Consider the following 9,584-nt stretch of genomic DNA (forward strand, 5'->3'; position numbering starts at 1 on the left):
GAGCCGAGACAACTTCGGTGATGACGGACATGTGGCCTTCGGCACCGAGTCAGGGTTTCCTAAATTTCCCCATTTTAAAAATATTTAGGTGGCGACTCTGTATCTGGCAAAGCAGTCCATGTTTGGCACTACTTTTTCAAAAATCTGTTTCTCAAAACGATTTGCCAGATTTGGACTCTTTGGTTCAGATTAAGAACCGTGACACAAATCGAGAGTCCGAACTGTAGCGAGGTCCCCTCCGCGGGCGCGTCTACAGTTTCCGGTGACTCCGCTGGGGACTATAGAGAGCTTGACTCGAACTCGTGATATCCTGTTTTGATCTCATTTATGTGTTTCTTTGCATTGCATGTGCATTGGTGCGCCTAGGAACACCGTGTTTGCCATCTGCCATTCCTGAACGGTTTGCCGGAGGCTTGTCTTGTCAAGGCATGACCATAAGGCTGACCGGCTATGGGCTCTGACAGTATGGGAACACAAACCCCGGTTTTACCGGGGCACCCTTTTGACCATTCGACCTAGTGCATATTCGGAATCCATAGTGACCATTCCAAACTAGGACAGGTTGCTTACCCGATGCTAAGTTGTTTGAAACCGCTGTGTACGTAGTGAAACCCTAGCTCCTGACGAAATAGGACAGGGAAACCCTACCCCAACATAGGGGTGTTTTGGCTCTCTCTTACTTGCTATGTGCTTTTAGAGTGTATCTCTACAGGGACGCATATACCAGTTTGCGAATTTGAGTATCGGGCCCGAGGGCACCAGAATCAGTATTGTTGAGAATCAGTTATCAGGAATCAGTTATCCGCGGGTATCAGATTCAGTATTTTGGGAACAGAAATCTGGGAACAGTGATCAGCAGTAGGGTACAGTTGTTTGGCTACGCCCGTATCCGATCAGTTTGAGGCTGAAATGCTGTTTATTTCTCATTTCAGTTCAGAGAGTCGCAGAGGTGATACAGAATAGCCAGTGTCTCCCCCTTGCTGAGGCAGGATTTATGGCGGCACAAAATTCAGAAGAAGTTGTGGTTATGACGGCTGCATTGGAGCAGGGAACCGCTCCGCAGAGTGAGGCCGGCATCAGTGTGTCATACCCGCCCAAGTCGCCCGTTGTGCACCCGGTTTGGGCTCCCCAGTTATATCAGGCTCGTGAGCCCACCACTTTCGAATTGATGGGAATGATAGGGGACCTCCAGAGGACCGTGGCCGATCTAGCTTATGGAATGTCGGCTTCGCCGCCAGCGGCGCCGTACGCCGGGAATTTCGTGCCACAGGAACCCCCGCTACTGGGGCGGATTGTGATAGAGCTCAGCCAGCCAGAGGTGGCTTCCAGCTACAGTCGCGACATGCCAGCACCAACCCAGACCCTTGATCAGGCTGAGGCCAGAGGAAAGGATAAGGCAAAGGTAGAAGCCGACCCCATTGAGCAACTGCTGTGGGCAGTCGAGGCTCTGAAAGTCAGAGGAATGAACAAGCAACAAACATCTGCAATCGTGATCAAAGCTATGGATGATGCTTTCCCCGCTCCAATCAAAGGCAGTTCAAGCCAGACAGAAAACCGGGATGGGCCCCGTCATGCCCAGACAATTCCTATAGTTCCCAACCCTGCACCGGGAAAGGTTCAAAAAGCCAAGGCAGCACCAGCCGATCCTTTCGCCAGCGCATCTGGCAAGAATCCTCAAACTGCAAAGTACCTACCCCGAGGGCGCAGGGTCTTTCACGACCTCCACATGCCTTTGTCTAGGGCATTGCTAATACTGGTGAAGAATGGGCATCTTAAGCCTTTGGAGCCCCGGCCACTCCCGAAGAATCTCCCCGCCACTCATGATGCTACCTTGTACTGCGCGTACCATCAACAGTCCGGTCACAGTACCGATGGATGTTCCCGCCTTCGTCATGAAGTGCAGGATTTGATTGATAACAAGGTTATCCTACCACCCACCTCAGGCAAGCCCGTCACCACTCAGTTGTTGGATTTCGAGGGCTCAGATACTGCGAGTATGTGAAGTGGACCTCCTGCGGGCAACATTTGGTGTATTTTTGGAGCGTCTGGCACGCATTTTTGAGCATCGGTGAAACCGAGTTTTGTAAATCCTGGCTTGGATGTCGAGCCAATCTTTTGTTTTGGGTCTGTCTCTTTGTCTTGAGTCAGTCTTTTTTGCTTAAGGGTCTGTCTGGTTGTATCGAGTCAGTCCCCGTTGTATATAATACCAGGTGATTCTGGGGTTGTTGTCCCGAACGCCATTTTATTATTATCTGTTTTTGTTTTGAGTCTGTTTCTGCCAAGGGGCCAATTGCACCAACAGAGCCGATTGAAGCAGCTATTGCTATCTCAAACTTCATCCTTGCTTTCAGCATAAGTGCCAGAGAATTTGATTGGGCTGACAGTACATCTCGCCTGCTCTCCTGCGCGCCAAACTCATTGCATTAACCCAAGTTTTCCAAAAACAAACTTTTTGAACACTGCGGTGATGAAAACGAAGAGGAAGGAATTCCTCGAGTTTTGCAAAATTTTGATCATTTTGAGAGAAAGAGAGGCGTGCTAAGCCTTTTAATGAATGAAATCATGCTTGTCGGCGTGAGTACTAAGAAGGATCCTGGCCTGATCCAGATTGGTTCCACACTATCTTCGGCGCGAGCGATTTGTCGCTTTCTTAAAAACTTTCAAAAATAAATGTTTTACGCGGCCCTGTGAAGACTTGTGTGGAATCCCTCTTGAGGTCGCGCAGCCTAGGATCGCTCTCAGCCTCAAGATCCAACCTATTTGTTTTCCGACTTTGAACCCGTTCAGAACATTCAGAAAGTTCAACGGACAAACGCCGTGAAAGGCCCGTGTGGCCAGTTTTGAAGAAGCCCTCGAGCAAGAGGCACCAAAAAAAAAAAAAAACCAAATCAGAAGGAGTAGATCTCGCCGGAAGAAGCTCGTGGAACAGCCATGATGGATTCTCCGCAAATCAGTGCAACAGCCGTTCTCCTAGACACAAAGGGGCTTTCAGTTCAGGAACCATTTGGCATGGACTTGCTACACTTTTACCCTTTTAGAGGCTCGCTGGGCCGAAAACCCGGAAGGGCGACCCAGGCAAAAGTTAGAGCAAGAGAAAAACACAAAAAAAGAAGAAAAGAAAAAAAGAGAAGAAGAAAAAAGAAAAAAGAAAAGAAAAAAAATGCAAAAAAAAAAAAAAGAAGAAGAAGCTCGCAAGGTCAAAAACCCGCATTGGGCGCCTTGGCAAAAATGAGAGCCAAACAAAGTGAAGGTTAAAATACCCGAGTGTACCTTAACCGGAACTACGTGAGGCTTGATTCCCATGTTTGGGATACGTAGGCAACTTCATCATGAAGTCCAGCCCCCAACGCTTTCACAGCGTCTCAGTCCATGCAATGGTTTCGATTTCATCTCAAAGTCCGGTGGCCAACACCCTTCAAGGTGATTGTGTCCATATATGTGTTGTGACCGTCTTCGTCATCGCTGTGTCTGAGAGTTCGACCATCGCCAATGAAGACTGTCTGCGGATTGCTGCGGCACCATCCCAAACAAGGGGCAACTTTCCGTTGCCACAAGCCGTCGTGAGACGCCATTCAAACTAGGGGCAACTTTCCGTTGCCTCCCACCCCCCTTCAAACCAGGGGCAATTTTCCATTGCCTCCGATCCGAGGTTGCGCGTCTTGAAGAGTAAGTTCCATGCTTGTTGAGCATCAGCTGTTTGAAAAATAGTTTTTAAAATTTTTTACTGAGGTTGGCTATTTTCTCGAAAACTATTCCATTTTCCAAAACTGGACCATTGTCTTGGACCCAAAAAAGGAAAACTTTCAGTGCTTACAGCCTGACTTGCATGCTTTTCAAATCAAAAATCGAACAAGTACGTTAATCCGACTCTCATTTTGATCAAAATTGTTTTAATAGAAAGCAAAAACAAAGAATGGTTAAAATGATGAACTAGGGGCACAGTTGAGCCAGGCATTCTGTCTTTCCCCCGTCATCGACGTACTTGCCAAGAGGGCACTCTACCCGCCAGAAGAAATAGCCGTGAGCTAACGATGTTGAGCTTGAACCCACACCTTTCTATTTATCCATCAATCACCCCGGGGAGGGATGAAAAATGAGAGAATGAAGAATAGAGAGGTGTAAGTTGAGAGAAAAGTGAGGAAAAGGGTTTTGAGAGAAAATCCGAGCTCGAGAGCCGAGTGATGTGAGAATCACAAATCAGAAAGGGTGGGAAACAATGCCTAGAGAAACTGGCTCCTCGTGATCTGAGGTCCCCCGTCTTCGTCAGCGCGTCTGTATGTCGTGTCTTTGGTTTTGTTTACCTCAACCTTTGTTTTAGGCCTTTTCCGAGTGTGTCTCGTTGTGTTTAGGTCGTGCACCCTTTTGTTCGAGTCCTTCCCGCTATGTTCGGTTGTAGGCTCGATACCCCGGTTTGAAAAATCCTTATTTAAAATTCAAAAATCGTTTATGCTCAGAATGTTGTGCCATTCTCTACATTTGGGCGAAGCAAAAGAAAGGAAGGGAAAATTTGGGGCATCCGAGCATGTTTCGACCCTAGCCGGTTTCACCTTTGAAGGCCGTCTTGTCAGATTGGGCTGTTTTGTTTAAAGTTTGCTGTGTGCAGAATGAACCGAATGCTGTGTTATGGGCTGTATGCAGATTAATCCCCAACAGAGTAAGGGCTGTGTGTCCAAGAATCAGGCAGTGGATTGCTTAGGTTTATTTTGCTGTTGGTTGTTTAGTTATCTGGTTATTACAGCGCAAGTATTCAATTTTCAGACAACCAATCAGTTCCATTTACATTGAGGTGTAACATGATGAGATGCGATACAATGCATGAAATGTGTAAATGTAACACTTTTTAAGTAAAAAGTCCGTTTCATTTCATTATCTTTTCAAATGAACAAGTTTTGGAAACAAAAATCTGCCTGCGGCAGTACAAGGTAATCTATCTACCAACAAAAAGAAAAGTACAAGAAAGAAGAAGATAGCAAAAATCTGCATCCATGTCGAGCACTCCGGGGGCCCGTCAGTCCGTCCTAGTCCTCTTCCTGGACGAGGGTCCAGGAGCATCATCAGCGTCGTCGTCAGAGCCCGAGCTAGAACCGCCTCCGGTCTCCTCCTCTGATGACTCGGACTCCGCCTCTGCCTCCGCCTCTGACTCCTCGTCGTCGTCATCATCCGGGACTGGAGCTCGCGAACTACTCCCGACGTGAGTACGCCCTCCCCTGGTACGGGGAAATATCCTGCCCCCCTCATCTCTCCCCCGGGCAGGGACAGAAGGCCCAGCTGGAGCACCTCCTGCCATGGGAATCTGGAAAGGAGGCTGAAAAAGTACACAAAAGGGAAATGCATCAGTATACTGTAGGCAGTTTAACAGTGCAGAATGCAGAATATGAGTACAGTGTGAATGCCGTGAGCAGTTTATCAGTGCAGAATGCAATGCCGAGTACAGTGTAGGAATGCCGTGAGCAGTTTATCAGTACAGAGTACAGTGCAGAATGCAGTGCATGCTGTCAGATACTGTGAGACCAGTGTATCAGGTGTTGTGCCGTGCATCAGATTATGTAAAGCAGTATATAAGTGGTTTGAGGCCAATGTCAGAAGGACATACCGGTATGCTGTAGAGGGCTAGGAGATCAAATGTCCGCTGGAGCATCCCCATCATCGAGGCATTCATCGCCAACGACTGACGGGTGTACCCAGAAGAAGCCTGCAAAAGTATCAGATGCATCAATATTCTGTGGAATATCAAATAGACTAAAAATGAAATAACTGTACAAAAATGCAGTAATACATACCGGAGGTAAATCGGGGACGTCAATGAACTCGTGACCAGCCGGTGGAGGGGCGAAGGGGATCTGATAGGTCGACCCACCCTGCCCCTGGAAAGTCAGTACAGCAGGCAGGGCAGGCCAGCCAGCTCCCCGTCCTCCCTGCACTCCACCCCTACCACGGACCCGGGCCCTCCTCAAAGATCCAGCCCCTGCTCCCGCTCCGGCCCCAGCCGCCGATGCCATAGGCCTGGCCCCCTCTGCTCGACCGCCGCTCAGGGGGCGCATCAGGTACGTCCGCACGTACTCCTGATAGTCTCTAGTGCCTCGGAAGCCGGCTTCCTCCCAGCCGATGGAGTAATCATCCAGCTGCTCAGTAGTGAGCCCCTCGGTCTCCCTCATGTCTGCAGGAGGGGGAACCGGGACTATCTGCTCAGGTAACCCTAGGGTCTGGCGTAGAAAACGCTCCCCCAGGTACCAAGCCCGACAGACCGGGCCCTCAAGCAAAATTCGGAAACGCGAGGTCTCCTCCGCACCAGGGAACCGACCCCGCATCGCCGCCGGCATAGGAGCCCACGGCCGCCAAGTGATCTGAAAATGGCAGACAGTTTGTTATCTACTGTTATTGAAATATACAGTTAGAAAGCGAAGCTTAAATGAACTGAAAGTAAAACATACCTCGGGAGGGGTAATGGTATCGAAGTATCGGCGGAAGAAGCCGAAAGTCTCTCGTGGTCGCCGGGTGCATCTCCCGTTGAAGCGACTCGAAAAGGGGACGGCCAGGGGAGTCTCCGCAACTGGCACGGGGGCAAGCCTAGGGAAGTAGGCGTAAACCCATAACTGCAAAACAGATGTCAGTATGACCGACAGAATAAAGCAGAAAGGGCAGAGCCGTGTGTTGTGCAGTGTATTGTGTGCAGTGTACAGTGTGAACAGTGTACAGTCAGTGTAAAGCAGAATGTATGTGTGTGCCGTGTGTACAGTATACAGCAAGTATAGAGCAGACTACAGTGTGTGCAGTGTACAGAGTACAGAAAGTACGAGACAGAAATGAAAAAGCGGAGAAGAAGTGTACCTCCCAAGCCCGCCAGTAACCTCCAAGTAGCTGGCCGCTGCCGCGCGAAGCCGAGCTCATGTACCCGTAAAGGGTGGCCAGAGCAGTGCCGCCCCAGTCATAGTGCAGAATGTCCCGGACGTCCACCAGTGCGCTGAGAAGACAGAGAGGCACGGTGTTCGCCCGGTCGGCGAAGATGGTAGTCCCAAACAGGAACATGAGGAAGCCGCGAGCATACCTCTCCTCGTCCTCCGGGGTCATCTGCGCCTCCTCCTCCAACGCGGGCTGGACCCGAAACTGGACCTCAAACCAGGAATATCGAACGAAACTTGGGCGAGCTAGGGGTGGCGCCTCCCACAGTAGATGGACTTGAGCGGCGGTCCACTCATCCATGTCTGTGTCAAAAGGGATCGGATCCCCCCCTACCCCGATGCCTGTGAGCATCGAGAAGTCATGAGGGGTCATCGTCATATCCCCTGCAGCAGAGAAATGAAAAGAATCGGTGGTGTCCCACCACCTCTCCACCAGAGCGGCGAGGAGAGGTCTGCATGTGGACAATCTGGAGAGCCCTCGGCAGAAGGTCCCGAAGCCCGCCCGGTCTACGATGCGTCGGACTGCGTCGGGGAGCTCATCATACCACTCCCGTGCACCAGTATTCCCATACCCGCGAATGGTATGGGAACCCTCCTGTAAACAGAAAATAACGGTGGCAAGACAACATTCAAAATGCAGTTTTGAAAAAGCAGATAAAGCATGTGTGCAAGTTTGTCAGATTCAGGCAAATACCGGGTGTCGGTGTGCTTACAGTGAAATACGTGCGATGTGTCAGCGTGTTTGGGTGTTTCAGAACAGATATAGCATTGTGTGCAAATCTAACAGATTTAGACAAATACTGGGTGCCAGTGTGTATGCAGTGAAAAACAGTGAGTGCAGTGTGTTTGAGTGATTCAGGGATAGTGCAGTGTGTGTGCATGTGTCAGTCTCAAGCAGATGTCAGTTGTATGTATGTTTACAGTCAACTACGGTCTACAGCATATCAGTTTTCAGCAGTTAAAGAATACAACTAACTATGACAGTTTTTGTATCCTACATTGCGGAAAGTAAAGCAGAAGACAGAGAGTTACCTCGAAAGTGCCGAATGAAAGGTGGGAGGTAGGCTCACGCAGTAGTAGCTCAGGCGCCACGTGCCTCTCGAAGCTCCGGAACTGACGCAGGCCATCGGGGGGCAGAACATGGATCGCCGGCCGGTAGGTCGCCGGGTCGAACGGGCGCTCGCTCAGTGGTAAGAGCTCGACCCCGGGATCCATCTCGTGGTCCGGGGGAGTCCCGCCACGTGGAATGTCATCCGCCATGTAGAGAATGATGTGAAAATGGCCCGGAAAAGGAAAACCGGGTCGGAATACGAAGAGTCAACCAAAAAGTCAACTCCTGAGAGGGTCGGAAATGACCGGGAAGGCCGGAATGTGAAAAGGCACAAGAATGAAGAGGAAAATGAGGGGAACAAACCCTGAAAAGGCGAGAACGCCAAACGAGGCACCGAAACGAAAATGTGATCGGTGGAAAATGTCCGAAACGCGAAGAGAATCGCGAATCCGACGACGAAACGAGCGTAGAACGCGAAGAAACGGGCGAAAAATGAGAGAGAAACACTCTAGAGAGAGAGAGCAAGGGATTTCGGTGGTAGGAAAGTGAGGAATAGGGTTTTGAAACCCTATTTTATAACACCCAAGGTGAAAAGTCAAAACTGCCCCGCATCAGCAACTGTTTGCCAGTCGGCAATGTTTTGTGCCGGCCGGCACTTTTTTGTGCCGATAGAATTGTTTTTATGCCGGTGGCCAGCCGGTGGCCTCCCCCTTCAGCCGGTGGGGTTCCCACAGCCTTGTTTAGGCCATTTGAGTTGTTTTTGGTCTTCATAGCTCAAGAAAGTGCAAGAAAGTGCATCTCCGACGCTCAACCGGCCTCCGTTCTGACCGCAGGCCGTGTCTCCAGTGCGTGGCACTCGAATTCGTGCAAGGTGTATCCTTTTTGTATCCTTTTAAATTCAAAAGTTGCCCCATGTGTGTTGCACGAGTTCATCACACTACTTCGGTGCATTACATCGCGCTGTCATGCGCCACACATTTGCATTGTTATGCACGTGTTACATGCATTGCAACACGCACCCCTTTGCATTGTCGTGCACATTTCTCATGCATCATCATTGCATTTCCATTCCATGCATTGTCATGCATTCTCGAATACGTGCGTTGTTGCGCATTTAAGCCCATTTACATTCCGTGTGGCATGCGTGTCACACTTATTGTCGCACTGTTTTGTGCATTGTATTTCACTCGCGCTGTTCTGCGCATTGCACTGTTTTGTGCATTTCAAATTGTCGCACTGTTTTGTGCATTGCATTTCAAACCTGGCGCTGTTCTACGCATTGCACTGTTTTGTGCATTTCAAATCTCGTGCTGTTCTGCGCATCGCACTGTTTTGTGCATTTCAAATTTCGCGCTATTTTGCGCATCTCATTGCATTTTGCATGCATTCCATCGCACTGTCCTGTGCACTCGCGTTGCCTAACGCATTGCACTATTTCGCACGGTCTGGCGAGACCTTAAACACGCACGATCTGGCGAGACCTTAAACACGCACGGTATGGCGAGACCTTAAACACGTACGGTCTAGGAGACCTTAAACCCTTGGGAGGTGCGAAACCTCCGGTGCATTGATGTGCACGTTTTCTTATTTGGCATATAAGTCCATTTGCATCAACTTACATTCCATACGGCATG

General features: G+C 49.7%; 1 protein-coding gene across 1 annotated transcript; it reads right to left on the reverse strand.

Annotated features, from left to right (window-relative positions):
* Positions 1-4,845: 4,845 nt before the first annotated feature.
* Positions 4,846-7,543, reverse strand: LOC145819716 (uncharacterized). Its single transcript, XM_082913610.1, has 5 exons — positions 6,829-7,543; positions 6,432-6,593; positions 5,781-6,344; positions 5,594-5,692; positions 4,846-5,305 (listed from the first exon to the last, which is right to left on the reverse strand). The coding sequence occupies exons 1-5, from the start codon at positions 7,276-7,278 to the stop codon at positions 5,009-5,011; spliced, it is 1,572 nt and encodes a 523-aa protein (XP_082769736.1). The 5' UTR covers positions 7,279-7,543; the 3' UTR covers positions 4,846-5,008.
* Positions 7,544-9,584: the final 2,041 nt, after the last annotated feature.

This window comes from Camellia sinensis, chromosome 2 (genome assembly GCF_055761805.1).
Source record: "Camellia sinensis isolate YWXY chromosome 2, ASM5576180v1, whole genome shotgun sequence".
Classification (NCBI taxonomy): Eukaryota; Viridiplantae; Streptophyta; class Magnoliopsida; order Ericales; family Theaceae; genus Camellia; species Camellia sinensis.

Bases quoted from the DNA above. Each gene is read 5' to 3' on its own strand.
- LOC145819716 (XM_082913610.1), bottom strand. From the start codon at position 7,278: ATGACGATGACCCCTCATGACTTCTCGATGCTCACAGGCATCGGGGTA. The intron at 6,594-6,828 runs GTACACTTCTTC...TCTGTTTTGCAG, and splicing joins GTTACTGGCGGGCTTGGGAG to TTATGGGTTTACGCCTACTT. The intron at 6,345-6,431 runs GTATGTTTTACT...TGCCATTTTCAG, and splicing joins ATACCATTACCCCTCCCGAG to ATCACTTGGCGGCCGTGGGC.